The 18581-nt window shown below is 47.1% G+C and overlaps 1 protein-coding gene across 2 annotated transcripts in view; it reads left to right on the top strand.

The window, feature by feature from the left end:
* The window catches only part of LARP1B (La ribonucleoprotein 1B), a 97913-nt gene that overhangs the window by 72676 nt on the left and 6656 nt on the right, over positions 1-18581 (top strand). The window contains exons 13-16 of one of the 2 annotated variants that reach the window (XM_074950842.1): positions 12557-12759; positions 13200-13306; positions 15872-16032; positions 16758-16902. In XM_074950842.1, the coding sequence (XP_074806943.1) occupies positions 12557-12759; positions 13200-13306; positions 15872-16032; positions 16758-16902 (616 nt within the window). The remainder of the gene's footprint in view (positions 1-12556; positions 12760-13199; positions 13307-15871; positions 16033-16757; positions 16903-18581) is intronic. The other variant, XM_074950843.1, reaches the window with a different exon arrangement.

Consider the following 18581-nt stretch of genomic DNA (forward strand, 5'->3'; position numbering starts at 1 on the left):
AGGAGTGCTGGTAGCATCGGATCTGAGGAGAGAGTCCAAATAACCAGATAATCTTGCTATAAGAGTGCCGATGCCTGAGATGATGGGGCGTCCAGGGTTTCCAGGTTTATGAATCTTGGGTAGCATATAGAATACCCCTGGTCGAGGCTCTGGGGGGTGTGTCCGTGTAGATTTGTTCCTGTGCTGTAGCAGGGAGTTTCTTGAGCAGATGGTGTAGTTTCTCTTGGTACTCCTCAGTGGGGTCAGAGGATAGTGGCCTGTAAAATGTGGTGTTGGGGAGTTGCCTGGCAGTCTCCTGTTCATAATGCAATCGATTCATTATGACTACAGCACCTCCTTTGTCAGCCTCTTTGATTATAATGTCAGAGTTGTTTCTGAGGCTGTGGATGGCGTTGCGTTCTGTACGGCTGAGGTTATGGGGCAAGTGATGCTGTTTGTTCACAATTTCAGTCTGTGCACGTCTGTGGAAGCACTCTGTGCAGAAGTCCAGTCTGTCATTTTGATCATCAGGAGGAGTCTACGCAGAATTCTTCTTCTTATAGTGTTGGTAGGAGGGTTCCTGTGGGTCAGTGCACTGTTGAGTGGTGTGTTGAAAATATTCCTTAAGTCGGAGACGACTATCAACCTCAGCCTGGACCAGTCCACACGAGATCCACTTCCTGGACACTACAGTGCAAATAAGTGATGGTCACGTAAACACCACCTATACTGGAAACCTACTGACTGCTATACTTACCTACATGCCTCCAACTTCCATCCAGGACACATCGCATGATCCATTGTCTATAGCCAAGCCCTAAGATACAACCAGATTTGATCTAATCCCTCAGACAGAGACAAACACCTACAAGATCTCTATCAAGCATTCTTAAAATGACAATATCCACCTGGGGAAGTGAGGAAACAGATTGACGGAGCGAGATGGATACCCAGAAGTCACCTACTACAGGACAGGCCCAACAAGGAAAATAACAGAACACCAATGGTCATCACATACAGCCCCCAACTAAAACCTCTCCAGCACATCATCAACTATCTACAACCTATCCTGGAAAACGATTCCTATCTCTCCCAGACCTTGGGAGGTAGGCCTGTCCTTGCTTACAGACAGCCCCGCAACCTGAAGCAAATACTCACCAGCAACTACACACCACACCACAGAAACACTAACCCAGGAACCAATCCCTATAGCAAACCTTGTTGCTTACTCTGTCCCCATATCTACTCTCGCAACACCATCCAAGGACCCAACCACATCAGCCACACCATCAGAGGCTCATTCACCTGCATGTCTACTAATGTTATATATGCCATCATGTGCCAGCAATGCCCCTCTGCCATGTACATTGGCCAAACCGGACAGTCCTGACGTAAAAGAATAAGTGGACACAAATCGGAAATCAGGAATGGTAACACGCAAAAGCCAGTAGCAGAACACTTCAATCTTCCCGGACATTCTATAACAGATTTGAAAGTAGCTATATTTGAACAAAAAAAAATTCAGAAACAGACTTCAAAGAGGAACAGCAGAACTAAAATTCATTTGCAGATTTAACACCATTAATTTGGGCTTGAATAGGGACTGGGAGTGGCTGGCTCATTACAAAAGCAGCTTTGCCTCTCCTGGAATTGACACCTCCTCATCTATTATTGGGAGTGGACTACATCGACCTGATCGAATTGGCCCTGTCAACACTGGTTCTCCACTTGTGAGATAACTCCCTTCTCTTCATGTGTCAGTATATTTATGTCTGCATCTGTAAATTTCACTCCATGCATCTGAAGAAGTGGGGTTTTTACCCACGAAAGCTTATGCTCAAATAAACCTGTTAGTCTTCAAGGTGCCACCGACGCCTTGTTGTTTTTGTGGATACAGACTAACACGGCTACCCCCGATACTTGAAATAATAATGGAAAAGTGTTTAAAATCTTATGTAAATTAAAGCTTTCCACTTGGTGATTTAAATCATTATTGAAATCAGCAATTTATATCTCCTTGATTTAAATCAATCCGTCCTGCAAGAGAAAGATGACGTAGTCAAAAAAACATTCAGAATGCTGCTGTAAAGAACATTACCAGCAGGGTAAGATTGCTTTTGTGAAAGCCAGAGAAAAGGATGTTATGTAATTGAGACATAAGATGATGAGAGCCTGGATGAAAGTTTTAGCTGTGTGGTGAATAGGAAAGGCCATATCTGAGAAATGCAAAAAGAATCAGCAAGACTTAGACATAGCCTGGATGTCAGGCCCTAGAGAGAGATCCAAGTTAAAGATGGCACCCAGGTTATACACCTCAGTCAGAGTAGAATGGTGGTGTTGTCAGTGATCCAGAAAGGAGTTAGCATGGGTGGACAGCTTAGGGGGAGGAAGAGTAAAACTCTGTTTTAGCCATGTTGAGCTTGAGCTCACAGCTAGACATCCTCAAAAAGATGTCAGAGAGACAGGCTGAGATTTAGTTTGGACAGCAGCAAACCGGTCTGGAGTACAGATAGATCTCTGAATCATTTGTGAGGTAGTTGAATTTGTTCCTGGATGAGAGAACCCAGTGATAAGGTGTAGCAGGAGAAGAGTAAGGAACCAAGGACCGAGATCTGTAGAGCACCCAAAGAAAGCTGGAGGGGGTGTTTAAGAAATCCTGCATTAAAGAAACTTCATGTGTTTTAATTTTGGTTCTGACTGTAGTCTTTTGGGGTTTTTTTGGTTTGGTTTTTTTAACCAAAGTTCTATCCAAAATATATTTTGATTAGCCTGAACTCCATTCGAGTATACTGTATGTTGATACAGGAAAATAAATGAATGTGCATCAGCATCAATACACATAAGCAAGAATTTCAGTTATTTCACTACTGCTACAGACCAACAAAGTGTTCTATGGTGTAACATGCCATTACAATATGCAAAGCAAAAGCTGTTGCTGAAGTGAGGCATTATGGTCACTAGGATGTAGATGTTAAGGAAAAAATAAATATTTTACAATCCGAAGATTTTTCCATTTGATACAGACATTTAAAATTTGGATTTGTCACATTACTGTATTTGGTTTTATCATATTGCTATACAGTAAACATCAAAGAGTCAAACTTACCGGGCAGTCTCCTATCTTGTGTAGGAAATATTGAGGCTCACAATAACCATTTAAAAGTTTAATTTTATTAGTTGGAGGTTAGGTCCATCAATAACTATTAGCCAAGATGGTCAGGGATGTAACCCCATGCTCTCTGTGTCCCTTGCCTCTGATTGCCAGAAGCTGGGAGTGGATGATGGGAGGGATCACTTGATGATTTGCCTGTTCTGTTCATTCACTCTGAGTACTCCTGGGGAAATTCTGCACCAAAATATTTAAATTTCTGCGCACAATACTTTAAAATTCTGCATGTTTTCTTCATCAAAATAACACACTATAATCACACCTGTTGCAATTATTTTGGTAATTTATTTAAACTACAATACAGAAAAAGTCACAATAAGTAAAATAGATCTTGAGCTCTAATCTAACCTCTTTGTGCCACTCTCGCTCAGGAAAAAAGCGAGAAAGCACATAGATTTTTCCTAGCTCAGGATTCCCTTGGTATGGAAGAGTCCTGACTACTGTCCTATGCCAATCCCTACATAGGAAACAAGGAAGGGTGGGGAAAAGAGCATGGTCAGCACACTACTCTCTTGCCATTCTCAGCTAAAGATGACCCGCTGGAGACCCACTAGCTGGCAGATTTCAGAATAACAGCCCCTGTCCCTGTATTCCTTAACCAACTATAAATAATGTACTGAGGATTTTAAATCAAGCATGTGCTTGACCAAAAAGATGTCTTCGACCACTCTAAAGGTCGATAAAGTTAAGCTATTGGCAAAAGTGCCTCAGGATGATCTCTGCTATTTTGTGATGGTACACAGGGAGATATGACACAGGCAGGGATGCAGCTGATCTGGATGAAGAATGGGAATGCGGAGCATTGGAGGAAATCCCCAAACCCCCTTTATCTAATAATAACGTAGCTAGGTGTGATCCTTTATTTCTAGTTATTAGTCAACTAATATATGCAGCCATATGCTCAGTATTACATCATAGGCAACTGAAGAGCAAGTAAGGGCTGGGGAATCAAATTCGCAATTTATATTGGCTACTGACCATCTCCAGCAAGGTCAGTAGTAAACCGTTCATGAAGCACATTTTAATAGGAAAATTTTTCAGTCCAAAAATTTAGACCAGTTCTAATCACTAAACCACCATAAGCCTATACAGTCCTTTACAATAAGGCTCCTTTACACCACTCTGGCAATGTAAAGGAGCCTTAAAACTTTTACACCCGTTTTATGCTTCTGGGGAAATTCACGAAGAATGGGAACAATTCACTAACACAGTGGGAACAACTAAGCAGGCAAACTGCTACATTTTCTTCTGTCTGAGGGGACAAGCCTGCCTCAGGCCTACCTCCAAATAACCCTTAGACCTGCCCCTCCATACTGGGGGCACCACAATAGCAAGCAAGAGGGACAGTCTCTCTCTTGTTCCCATGCCCCTCTGTCCTGCCTCCCCAGCAGTGATTGACATCTCTCCACACAAGCACACCCATGCCTCTCTTGCCTCCCTCCCACACTGATTTATGTCTCCGCCAGCTGCTCTGGGGTGCCAGGGCAGGGCGAATGACTGCTCTTGTGGCTTCTTCTGGAAGCAAACAAATCGGCGGAAAACATGAATTCTGTACCTGTGCAGTAGTGCAGAATTCCACCAGGAGTACTGAGGCACCTTGCATTGACCGTGGTCGGAAGACAGGATACTGGTTAGAATGACTATAGGTTTGAACCATTGTGGCTGTTATGTAGTTTTTAGATAATTCACTGTTTCCATAAATGAATACAGTTTGTTATCAAAGCGTCAAAATTTGTTTTATGAATGTTTTATTTCCATTAAATTGTTATTGTAATTTACAGAAACATCAGGAATTATAATATTGAAAATCAAAGTGTGTGTTTTGACACTGATTTTAAATATCTCAATAATATATACAGGCCTGTGTTTCAACTTGTACTTGTCTAGCTTGAGATGTCTAAGAATTTTAGATAGAATTTATACCCATCTGCCCCAAGAAAGACCTTTTCTAATTAATTTCCTCCCTCTTTGTGTAAGACAATGGTATGCATACACCATAGCTGCCTCTGGATAGAATTAGATTTGGAGAAAATTTGTCAAAAGAGCTTAGGTGACTTCGGAGTCCAAAATTAGTTAGGTGCTGAGGAGAACGAGAAGCTCATCAAAAGTCATTGAGACTTAGGAAGTGCCTAAGTCAGGTTTGAAAATAGAATTTGGGCACCAAATTCACTGAAGCACTTTTGGCAATTTTACCGTTGTTCAGGTGTGTGACCACATTGCAATCTAGTGGCTGCAATTTATAAACCACGTAGGGCCAGATTTTCAAACGTTTTAGGAGCCTAAAGATGTAGATAGGGTCCTAGTGGTACTTCAGAAGGGCCTTCGCAAGTTAGGCACCTAACTTGCCTCTTACAGGTAAATCTAATTCCATCTGGCAGCAAAAAGAGGAACACACGCGCACACACAGAAATGAAATCAAGAAAACATTGGCTCCTAGGGAAAAGTAGTACAGATTATCTGATTCTAAAATTTTTTGTTTGCATTTTAAGCAAAAAGGTCTAATAGAAAGCAAAATTTTCTAAAGCATTCGTGTTAAAATGTACATAGGTTAGTCACCATGTTCTCCATAGATTTTTTTTTTTTTTTCTGTGTGCGCAAATTTTTTTCCCCATCCTATTTATCTTCATGACAGTTAGCAGCATGACAGCTTTCTTGTAATGAGATCAAGCCATAGAAATACTAGGACTTCAACAAGCATTTAAGTAATGTTATCTTTTAAACATTTTATTTAAGAAGTGTTTATAGAAGGCTTGATAGAAAATCACTGACATTTCTTCTTCGAGTGCTTGTTCACATCCATTCCACATTAGGTGTGCACGCGCGCCGCGTGCACAAGCGTCGGAAACATTTTCCCTTAGCGGCTCCCAGTGGGCCCCTCGAGTGGCGCCACTGCGCCCCGCATATATACCCCGCCAGCCTGACCCATCCAGTTCCTTCTTATGGTCTGTGGCGGTGTTGGAATAACCTCTCTCTCGTAGAAAAGCAGTCCCTTAACCTTTAGAGTAGCTGTTATCGGTTCGTTTTACATATAGATTGTGAATGCTTAAGTGATTAGGTGCTTGGAGGCCTCCAGCATGGGCCGCAGGGCGTGCCACAGGCCCGCAGCTTCAAGGCTTGTGCCATGTGCCGCAAACCTATGCCAGTTAGTGACCCCCACGACTCGTGTCTACGTTGCCTGGGGGACGGACATCAAACTGAAAGGTGTAGGATTTGCAAGGCATTCAAGCCAAGGACAAGGAAAGAAAGAGACTTTCGCCTACACCAACTGTTGATGGAGGCCGCATTGCAGCCGCCGGGTCCGGAGTGCCCGACGCTGCCTCAGCCTTCCTCGGTGCGTAGTGCCCCGGAGCTGATGGGAGACCCGGCACCGGCGAAGCACCGTAAACTGTCGGCCCCGGAGCACCAGGCTAGACCCCAGCACCGATGGTCCTCCCCAGTGCAGCCCCCGGCACAGCCTAAAGGAGTGCGTGGTCGTTCCCCACACAGGAGGCTGCTGCCTCCCAAGGCACCGAGCGCTGACAAGAGCAGGAAGGCCGCGGGACCGGCGCTGGCACAGGCGGTCCCGGCAGCACAAGCCCCACTGATCCCAGACCTAAGTGAGCTCAGTGTGGACAATGGTCTTGAGGGCATAATGGATCAGCCCTCTATGCCCGGCACCTTTGAAGCTGCAAAGGACTTCATCGAGCTATCGGCAGCAAGCCCCCTCCCGCATGGGGAGAACCTTCCCGCACCCATGCCTCGGGTGCCATTGAACGGCATACCATTGCCAGCTTACCCCTCGAAGACGCGCTCCCGGAGTTGGTCCCAGTCAAGCTCCGACTCCGCAGACTCGCACTTGCCAGCGGCCCAGAAGGAGCTTGTGGCACCGGCAGCGGGTCGATGCAAAGAAGCACGAGAAAGGGCACGCCACTCTCTGGCACTGCCCAGAGACTGGCACCAGGAGGAGCTGAGACAGCCCTCGCCAGAGGTCTCCTGCAGATGGTCCCAGTCCAGGGAACGCCGGCACGGGTCCTGGGGATACCGGTACTGCTTCCGGTCCCGCTCAGCCAGGAGCCGCTCGTTCTCCCGCCTGCGCAGATCGTTGGCACCACCATGGCCTTCGCGATTGGTGTCGCCGCAGTCTGACGCTGGCTCCGGCTGCTATAGCTACCCGCAGCGGGGCCCAGACAGCAGGGACCCTCAGGAGCTGCCAACCCCAATGGGTGCCCCCAGGCCATTGGCCCTTCTGGACCCCCTGGGCCTATCAGGAGCACCAAGGGGCCCCGTCAGGCACAAGTTACTTGGTGCAGCGGTCCCAGCACCCACACCGACGCCAGACAGTACTGGAGACAACAGTATCCAGGCCTCCAGCATCCCCCCAGCATAGACCAGAGAGTCCAGCACCGAGCCTGGTGTCGTCCCATGGACTCCCGCCCCAGCCTGAGCCAGGGGCCTCTACCACGGGAGATGAGGAGCTGGAGGACCAACCAGAGGGGGTCGAGCAGCAGCTAACCTCATTGTCTTCCCCTGATGAGGCGGTGGAGGGTACAGAGGTGTCTGGCCCTCCACCAATAGACCATAGAGCCCACCAGGAACTGCTGCGCAGAGTTGCCTAAAATTTGGGGTTGCAGGCCGAGGAGACGGTTGAGCAGGAGGACCCTATGGTGGACATTTTGAGCCCCGAAGGTCCATCCAGAATAGCATTCCCGCTCATTAAGACCATTCAGTCTAATTTTAAGACTATATGGCAGACCCTGGCCTCCAGTGCTCCAAAGGCTAAAGGGGTGGAGCGTAAATACTTTGCCCCATCTAAGGGCTGTGAGTTTCCTATTCTGCCACCCGAGTCCATGCTCCCTAGTGGTTTCGGTGGTGAACGATAGAGAGCACTATGGACAGCAGGCCCCGGCCCCTAAGGCCAAGGAGGCAAAACGCCTGGACCTTTTTGGTAGAAAGGTGTACTCATCTGGGGGCCTTCAATTGAGGATTGCTAACCAGCAGGCCATGCTCAACAGGCACAATTTCAACTCCTGGACGGCGGTGGGGAAGTTTAAGGACACCCTCCCTCAAGGTTCCCAACAGCAGTTCACGGCCCTGGTGGACGAGGGCAAGGCGGTAGCCAAGGTCTCTCTCCAGGCCTCCCTGGATTCGGCAGATGCGGTGGCTAGAACAATCGTGTCAGGGGTGGTCATGAGGCGCTTGGTATGGCTCCAGGAATCAAGCCTGCTCTCCAAGGTCCAGAATACGCTCCAGGATCTCCCCTTTGAAGGGTCTGGGCTCTTCTTGGACCAGACAGAAGCGAGGCTGCATAGCCTCAAGGACTCACGAGCTATTCTCAAGTCGCTGGGTATGCACACCCCGGCGACGCAGAGGAAGCCATTTAAGCCGCAGCCTCCCCCTCAACGTCAATACCAGCCTCGCCACAGGCATGAGCCTTACTGTAGGCGAGGCAGGCGACGGCGCAATAACAATAATGTGCCGGGCCAGAACCAAGTAGCACAAACCCCAGCCAGGCACTAAGCCAGGCTTTTGAAGGTGCGCTCGAGGACAGCGTACCAGACCAGTCACCGGATCCATCCCTTTGTTTCCTGAACCGCCTGTACCATTTCTCCTGTGCGTGGTCTACCATTCCATCAGACCGTTGGGTCTTATGCACGGTACGGAACGGGTACTCGCTACAGTTCGCCTCCCACCCCCCTTCCCCATCCCTCTTCAGGGACCCCTCTCATGAGCATCTCCTAGAGGAGGAAGTCCGCCCGCTGCTACAGGTGGGGGCAGTGCCTCACGGCCTAAGGGGAAAAGGGTTCTACTCCTGATACTTCCTCATCCCCAAGGCCAAAGGGGGTCTTCGCCCAATCCTAGACCTGCGTGGGCTCAACAAATCCCTGGTCAAGACCCGGTTCCGCATGGTCTCTCTGGGCACCATCATCCCTTCCCTTCCCTGGATCCGGGGGACTGGTACGCCGCCCTCGACATGAAGGATGCGTACTTTCATATCGCCATTTTCCCAGCACATCAGCAGTTCCTACGCTTCACCGTGGGCCGAGAACCTTACCAGTTTGCGGTTCTCCCATTGGGTCTAGCCACGGCCCCAAGGGTGTTCACGAAGTGCATGACAGTGGTGGCGGCCTTCTTACGGAGGCAGAGCATCCGGGTGTACCCGTACCTCGACGACTGGCTCCTGGAGGGCCGATCCGAGATGGAGGTGCGGGGCCATGTGGAGGTGGCCCTGAGATTGTTCCGCAAACTGGGGCTCCTGGTCAACGTCCCCAAGTCCACACTCGTACCCACACAGAGAGTGGAATTCATAGGGGCGGTCCTGGACACAGTGCAGGCCAGGGCAAGCCTTCGGGTATACCGATTCCAGGCTATCCACCAAGCAGTTGCCTCCCTGCGCCACTTTCCAACAACAACGGCCAGGTGCTGCCTGCAGCTGCTCAGCCATATGGCAGCATGCACGCATGTGGTCAGGCATGCCAGACTGAGACTCAGGGCTCTGCAGGCGTGGCTCGCTTGGGTGTACCGCCCAGGCAGGGACCCCCTGGACTTGTTAGTGATAGCCCCAAGGGATGTGCTGGACTCCCTGCTGTGGTGGCAGTCCCAGCCTGTGGTTTGCAAAAGCATCCCCTTTGCCACCCCACTTCCAGACCTGATGCTGGTGACAGATGCATCAGGCCACGGACGGGGGGCTCAACTGGGGGACCTCATGCCGTGGGGGTCGTGGTCTGGAGCAGAGTGGTCGCTCCATATCAACATGAAGGGGCTCAGGGCGGTTCGTCTCGCCTGCCAGACCTTTAACGCCACTCTGAGTGGTCAGAGCATAACAGTTTTGACAGACAATACTACTGCCATGTTTTATATAAACAAGCAGGGCGGGGCTCGTTCCTCACCACTGTGTCACGAGGCTCTCCTCCTCTGGAACCTTTGCATAGCCCATGCGATTCACCTTGAGGCATCCTATCTCCCAGGGTACAAAACGAGCTGGCGGACTCCCTCAGCAGGTCATACTGCATGCACGCGTGGACGCTCAGGGCGGACATCATGCTTTCGCACTTCCACAGGTGGGGGTTTCCCTGGGTAGATCTGTTTGCCATCAGGGCCAACGCCCAGTGCCCGCGGTTCTGCTCGTTCCGGGGCTGACGCCTGGGCTCACTTGCGGATGCGTTTGCGATCCCGTGGAGAGGGGGCTTGATGTATGCCTTCCCACCGCTCCTCTTGGTGCACAAGGTCCTGCTCAAGGTGTGCAGGGACAGGGCGGCAGTGATCCTCATCTCCCCAGCCTGGGCCTGCCAACACTGGTATACATCGCTCCTAGAACTGTCGGTGGAGGCCCCAGGAGTCCTGCCCCTACACCGGGACCTCATTACACAGGACGGGGGGAGGCTTCTCCACCCTGCCCTGCAGTCACTGCACCTGACGGTGTGGAGGCTCTGTGGCTAAACGCCCTGGAGAGCCAGTGCTTCCTTCCTGTGTAGCAGACTCTGCTTCGCAGTAGAAAACCCTCTACCAGGGTGGCCTATATGGCCAAGTGGGAAAGGTTCTCGTGTTGGTGTGAACCCCGACAGGTGCGGCCGGGCTAGGCCCCGGTGCAGGCCATTCTGGAGTACCTCCTGCACCTCAAGCAGCGAGGGCTAGCCCCATCCTCACTCAGAGTGCACCTGGTGGCCATCTCCGCCTTCCGCCCGGGGTTCTCGGAGGGCTTGCTGTTTTCCCACCCAATGGTGGGGTGGTTCCTTAAAGGGTTGGAGAGGGTGTTCCCGTACTCCCACCCCCCCAGTCCCTCCATGGAACCTTAACCTGGTCCTTTCTAAACTCATGGGACCCCCTTTCGAGCCCCTTGCTACCTGTTCTCTCCTCCAGCTTTCCTGGAAGGGGGCATTTCTGGTTGCCATTACCTCGGCCAGAAGGGTGTCTGAACTGAGGGCCCTCACCTCTGAGCCACCGTACACAGTATTTCACAAGGTCAAGGTGCAGCTCCGGCCGCACCCCAAGTTTCCTCCTAAGGTGGTCTCCCAATTCCATCTGGGCCAGGACATTTGTCTGCTGGTGTTCTTCCCGAAACCCCATACGGACCCGAGTCACTGCAGCTTGCACACATTGGATGTGCGTCGAGCGCTGGCGTTCTATTTGGAGCGCACCAAGCCCTTTTGCAAATCCGCACAGCTGTTTGTGGCTGTAGCCGAGAGGGTAAAAGGCCTCCCAGTGTCGGCGCAGCGGATTTCATCTTGGATTACAAGCTACATCCAGGCGTGCTATGAACTCGCAGGTGTTCCGGCCCCAGCGGTCACGGCCCACTCGACCAGGGCGCAGGCGACTTCCACGGCGTTCCTGTCACAGGTCCTGATCCAGGAGAACTGCAGAGCAGCCACCTGGTCCTCGGTGCACACTTTCACGACCCACTATGCGGTCAACCAGCAGGCCAGAGAGGACGCAGCAGTTGACAGAGCGGTCCTTCGAGCAGTTGTTCCGTGACTCCTACCCTCCTCCAGAGGTAAGCTTGTAATTCACCTAATGTGGAATGGATCTGAACAAGCACTCGAAGAAGAAAAAGCGGTTCTCGTAACTGTTCTTCAAGATGGGTTGTTCACGTCCATTCCACCACCCACCCTCCTACCTCTCTGTCGGAGTCGCCGGCAAGAAGGAACTGGCGGGGGTCGGGTCAGGGGGGATATATATGCGGGGCGCAGTGACGCCACTCGGGGGGCCCGACGGGAGCCGCTAAGGGAAAACAAACGTGCAGCGCGCGCACACCTAATGCGGAATGGACGTGAACAACACATCTCGAAGAACAACAGTTACAAGAAAGTGACTGTTTGTTTTTTTTCTGTTTTCTTAAAATATGTTCAACTTATTTTTGTAGTACATTTTTTATTCCTTTTTTTCCCTTAACTTAGTCTCTTGCTAAATCTGTTTACTGTTTCTTTTCTAAAATCACCAGTCTTCCCTTTCCTATAAAGGCCTTTTCTGATCTTGGATATCTCCTGGGTTGATTTAACTGAACCATTTTGGATAAGCTGGAGTTGGTAGTCCGGACAGAAGGCTACAGTAATCGAGGCAAGAGATTTGCAAGATGTAGACATGACTTCTAACAGTAAATATAGTTTAGGAAAGGCAGTTAGAGGTGAAATTTTGAATTTCTTAACTTTCTTTATAAGTCATAATAGTTTTCCAGTGAGTTTTGTATAATTTGATTAACAGGAGCTTTTAAAACCCAAACTACATAAATTGGGTTAATTTAGATTGAGGTTAAGCAATATGGGTTGCATCAACAAACTCCTACTTTGTCCTTTGTTAATTAATGTAGAAATTTTTAGGCGGAATACAAATGAATTTCAAAGATATTCTGTGTCTGTCCATTAAATGTCAACTGAAAATGAAACACTTCTACATACATGTATGTTAGCAATCTTTTTCTATTTATGGATTTAACAGATGAGCTAGCTTGTAAATTGTTTGGTGTTATAGAAGTACCTCCAACAACAATGGCTCGTTCACTGCCAACAGCAGTCCCTGAATCTCCAAGAGTTCATCCTGCCAGAACACCCAAAACACCTCGTACCCCAAGGTTACAAGACCCCAACAAAACGCCAAGATTCTATCCTGTTGTTAAAGAAACAAGATCCATTGATGTAAAGGTAAACAGACAAACCTTGTGCATAAAGTTTCATCAGGTCAAAAGTTTTTATTAACATAATGAAACAGTACTTTTAGATATCTTCATTTCTTTCTGTAAGGGGGGGATGGCTTATTCTGTTTTAAACAACTTACCTTACTGATGCTTTCTCCGGTTCTGAGAAATGGCATCTTTGAGTTGGGTAAATACCATTAGGAATTCCATAATGAAAAGGCAAAATATCCTAAGACATTGAATTTCTGTTTAAGACTGGTTCTTGGGTTATGATGCTGGAGTTTTGACTTCATATGACTTCACAATGTGTTATACGCTACATGAAACCTTGAGCTGTAGTTTGGGAGAAATAGCAGCTTACCTGATCACTTGTGATTTTCCAGTTTTCAGAAAGTGACTGCAGTTACATCAGTGAAATACTTTGCAATGTTGCATTTGTTTTCTTAGATTCCAAGAAAAAGAAAAACACGACATAGTACAAACCCTCCGCTAGAATGCCATGTTGGTTGGGTAATGGATTCCAGAGATCACAGGCCAAGAACATCTTCTATGAGGTAGAATTTTTATCATGGAATAATTTTGCTGTGATTTATTCAGTGCATAGAGCCTGTGGAACAGTTATTGGTGAGAAGTATGTGAATATGCAAAATGTATTTACAAATGAAGAGGACTGGTGGACAGAAGGAATACAGCAAGAAAGGAAAAAGGGATTGGGGAAAGAAAAGTGAGAATAAAATACAAAAGAATATCAGGGAAACAGTGAAGAGAGAATACAAGGAGACATATCAGCCGTTAGTCCCAGGTGCAGCACTGCCCCCTTAATTGGGCCAACAGGGAGCACCTGTTTGGACACAGGGGAGCTGGACCTACTTCAGTTTTAGGGCCAGCTACCCTATGACATACCTCTCTCCCTTTTTCAGGAAAAAACTGCCTCTTTCACAGGCAGAATTTTTCCCTGAGCTGTGAGGCCACATCTGGACTGCTCTCACCCCTAACCCAAACCAAAAAAAATTCTGTATAAACTCATTCATATGTACCTGAATTTCCCAAGTTCTGCACAGTCCTTAATGCCAGTGTTACAATTCATATCTTCAAGACCAATCACAGTCTATATAGACCCTCATTTTCTTCTCCAGGGTTTCAAAGTCTCTGCATGCAGTCTGTAATTCTCCGAGGCTCACTGACTATCAAGATCAGGTGACCTCTTTCCTTGTAAGTGTCCTGATCTTCCACAGTCAGGGCTCTTTCTCTCAGGGCTGGTCTACACTACCACTTAAGTTGATGTAACTTCTGTGCTCAGGGGTGTGAAAAAGACATCCCCCTGAACAACATAAGTTACATCGACCTAAGCACTGTCCACACCAGTGCTGTGTTGGTGGGAGACACTCTCGCACAGACATAGCTTCTGCGTTCTTGCAGAGGTGGAATAATTACGCCGACGGGAGAGTGCTCTCCTGTCAGCATAGCACGTCTTCACCAGACTTGCTACAGTAGCGCAGCTGCATCAGTGCAGCTCTGCTGCTGCAGCACTCTAGCATAGACTTGCCCTCATTGAACTGTATGTAGCTCTCGTTCTGCGGCCTCCAGTACTTCTGATCTCCAGTCCTCATGATGGGAGCCATAAAACAGGTGTCCTATTTCCCTTTCCCCGAGGGGCCAATATTTGCACCCTGGCCTGCTGCTGATGTGCTGTCTGAGTCTCCACTGTATCCCATTGAGTTCAAGGCTCTGTCTGGGTGCCCACTGTATCCCCTTGAACTCACAGCTCTGCCATCAGCCTCTGTTTCCTGGCCTCCTTGTCTGACTGAAGCTTGGCTAAAGTCCTGCTTCAGCATTAAGCACAGCTGTTTCCCGCTGTCTGTCTACACCTTAATTGGACTAATTCCTGTTCAGTTCTATCAACTAATAAATAATCTTCTGCTAGGAGGTACTTATATCCTCTAGCTCTTGTTGCTATCTTTTTAGGTGACCCAACAAGCTCTGAAGGTGGTCAGGGGTTTCCTCTTGACCCACCCCGCCATCTCTACTTCAGCTTCCAGCTCCCTCCACTCCTTTCGCAATTGACCCATGGTAGGGTTGCCAGGTGTCCAGTTTTCAACCGGAACACCCAGTCAAAAGGGACCCTGGTGGCTCCAGTCAGCACCACTGACCGGGCCACCAGAAGTCCAGTTGGTAGCACCTGCAGGCTCCCTACCCAGCTCGATGCAGCTCCAGGAAGTGGAGACATATATCCCTTAGGCTCCTAGACATAGGGGCGGGCACGGGGGCTCCACAGTTCCCATTGGCCAGGAACAGCAGCCAATGGGAGCTGTGGGGGCGGCACCTGCAGGCAGGGGCAGTGTGCAGAGCCCCCCGGCCACCTGTCTGCATAGGAGCCATCTGAGGTAAGCACCTCCTGGAGCCTGCTCCCCAACCTCAAGCCCCTTCTTGCACCCAAACTCCCTCCTGGAGCTCACACCCCTGCAGCTCCCCCCACACCCCAACTCTGTGCCCTAGCCCAGAGCCCCCTCCCGCACTCCGAACCCCTCGGTCCCAGCCTGGAGCCCCCTCCTGCACCCTGAACTCTTCATCCCCGGCCCCACCCCAGAGCCTGCACCCCAACCACAGCCCGCACACCCCTGCATCCCAAATGCCATGGCTGCAGCCCAGTGAAAATGAGTGAGTGAGCAAGGGTGGGGGAGAGCGAGTGACAGTGAGTGGGGGGTGGGGCCTTGGAAAAGGTGCAGGGTCAGGGGTGAGGCAGGGGTGTTCAGTTTTCTGTGATTAGAAAGTTGGCAACCCTAATCCTTGGTCCTCCCTGTCCTAGGCTGCTGTTCTGCTTTCCCTTGCTTTTGGCATATAGATCTGTATTTAGTTTTGTGCCATTGGCATCCTAGATTTCTTCCTGTGCACTTCATCTCAAAGTTTGGTGATCCTTTTTTTTTTTTTTTTTTTTTTTTGGTGGTGGGAGTCGAAGGACATGTCTTGGGGCCAATGCAAATGTGGTGGTGGCCATTTGGTAACTATGCTGTTCTAATAGCTTTGGGAATAGTTAATGCAAGATGGCTGACAATTCTTTACGTTAAGCCTGAAAAGATGTAGTGTTCGTGCAATAACACAAACATTTTTTGTTTCAACAGCAGTTCAAATGCTTCGCCTTCAGAAGGTGCTCCAAAGGCAGGAAGTTATGGGTGTACCCCTCACTCACTTCCCAAGTTCCAGCATCCTTCTCATGAACTTCTGAAGGAAAATGGCTTTACACAACAAGTGTACCACAAATATCGTCGAAGGTGCCTCGTTGGTAAGATGCCAAACGTGTTCTCTGAAATTTTACCTGGCAATAATCAGCTATTATATAATACTATTTTTCCACATTTATTTTTTCTTTGCCTGCTTTTTATATAGTAAACCAAGTATTCTTAAGAAAAATGTCTATATGATTATTTGGTGCCCACTTTAATTTTGCTTGGAAAGACATTCCAAATTATCTTCAATAGATTTTGTGAGCATGTTTATTTTCCATATAACTTTGATCACATAAGCACCTATTTGTTGTAAAAGAAAGTAATTTGGGGCAATCTATATACGATTGGTTGGTTTTCTTTTAAATTCAGTGGCAGTTTGTGGGGGGGGGGAACGTTTATACATTTTACATCAGTTCTTTGATGTATCACTGTGAAATATTCATGTCAGTGGTTAAACTTTTGTGTAAAAAAATTTGTTAGGCTGTGAGTTTGCTTATTTTTTTTAAGTGACTATTTTGAACAACTGATCTTATAAATATCAGCTTGACAGGTAATATCTAACTGATTTAGGTGAATTTACAAATTTCATTCAAATTGACTTAACTAGAATTGTTTTGAACTGCTTTTTGGGGAGAGTTTAAATTTATACCATCTGAGCTTTTATTGAATATTCGACTAATATAAAATCAGTTTTTTTTCCAACAGCTTATATTTGAGATGGTATATTTATATAGTTAAAACTAGCTGTTTTGTCATTGATTTGTATTTTTTTTTTCTTCAGAGAGAAAACGGTTGGGAATTGGCCAATCCCAGGAAATGAATACACTCTTTCGTTTCTGGTCCTTTTTTCTCAGAGATCACTTTAACAAGAAAATGTACGAGGAATTCAGACAGCTTGCTCTAGATGATGCAAAAGAACACTACAGGTATTACATTTATTCTGTAAGTTATGACTAATTTGGGTTTCTTTCTATCTTTCATTTTAAAAAGTGGGGTCCATGTGTTCAGACTAACTTCAAAGAACCTGAACTTTTTATAGTATCCATTTGACTCTTCGTAGCATTTTCAAAATTAGTCTTCACAAGTTTCTCTAATAACAAACACTGTTTTAGCAAATTAGAGAAGTGTAAACAATCAAATAGTAATGCTGCTGTAGAAGACATTAGATATGCCATGATGTCAAATCCCCAATTATTGATCATTAGACTCTATGAAACTCAAAATAAATTTTATTCAAATTTGGGTATTGTGTGAATTGTAAGCCAACCTAATTATTTAACCTCTTGGTTAATTACAATTAGTGAAAATTTATTTCTTCTCCTCCAGGAGTACTGTTAACATAATAAAGAAAATTGCCACTGTATGGTTTTAATACCTTTTTGTTTCCTCCCAGTTCTGAGCTGTCTGTGTGCTGGTGTGATCACCCCAGTATAAATTAGAGTACCCTAAGGGTTTCTATAAGTTTTATATTGGATGCCAGTGGCACTAGAGGCTGACATGGCAACTGGGAATTAGCAGGGTAGAAGAGCCCCACCCATGTCTCCTTTTTTTCTGGTCACACGTTCTTTGCCAGAGGTACGGAGGACTTGCTATTCTGGCTCTGCACAACAGAAGAATTCTCTTTTGTGGGAGTGATCGCCCTGTGACCATCAATACCCTTGACTTGACATTGCTATGATTCAAAACATATGTCGTCTTAATCTGGAAAAGATCAAAAGTTTCATTTTCATGAAATTGTCTTCATTTCATATTCTAAAAATCCTGTCCAATGCCTCGCAAGCCACAAAATCATGGGTAGAAGTAAAACTGTTAAGGGACACCCCTGCATTTATCATAGATCTGAGCATTCTGTGGGTATAGAAAGGTCTGTCCCCTAGCACATTCTCATTATGTTCTGTTCAACACTTACATTGTTTTCTATTTTTTTATATTATACTTTCAGTTGTACAGTAGGTTAAAGTGTAGGTAAACGAATGACATCCTAAGCCTTGGTAAACTTGGGTCTTTGTCATGGTACAAGTGGAAAGGTAATCACTTTTCACATTATTCACTACAGCAGTAGTCCTTTAATGGACCAACATGCCCAAAGCCAAAAATGCCTTGGAGATCTGGGCATTCACCTCACAGCTGTTTGCTTTTTGTACTCTTTCCACCCTAAGTCTGAAGTGAGAGGGATAGGAATCTCAAGGTTCTTTAGAAGAGGAGGGAACAGCTAAGTCTGACCAAAAACTCCTTGAGTCATCAATACCAACATCTGATCTAAGTCATACCAATGAAATCCATTAATTTGTCTGTTATCTGATGTTGAATACATTCCCTTGGATGATATCTGTGTAATCTTTTCTCTATGGTATCCTCTTTGCTGCTATCATCAAGGCTCAAGAAAAAGTAGGCCCTCAAGTGATTCAAGGAGCAAAAGAAAAGCTGATTGAAATAATGCATAGAGAGAGGAAATTCAATCTAGACAGGATTTGGACTCCTCTGGAAAATATCATTTTTCTGGTGTGATGGTCCCATCTAGATCATGTTTTGCTGGAGATTTCCTTTGCACTATCAATTCTGTCTTCATTAAAATGGACATTCGCAGTTTAGGTTGTGGGATACT

This window comes from Natator depressus, chromosome 4 (assembly GCF_965152275.1).
Source record: "Natator depressus isolate rNatDep1 chromosome 4, rNatDep2.hap1, whole genome shotgun sequence".
Taxonomy (NCBI): Eukaryota; Metazoa; Chordata; order Testudines; family Cheloniidae; genus Natator; species Natator depressus.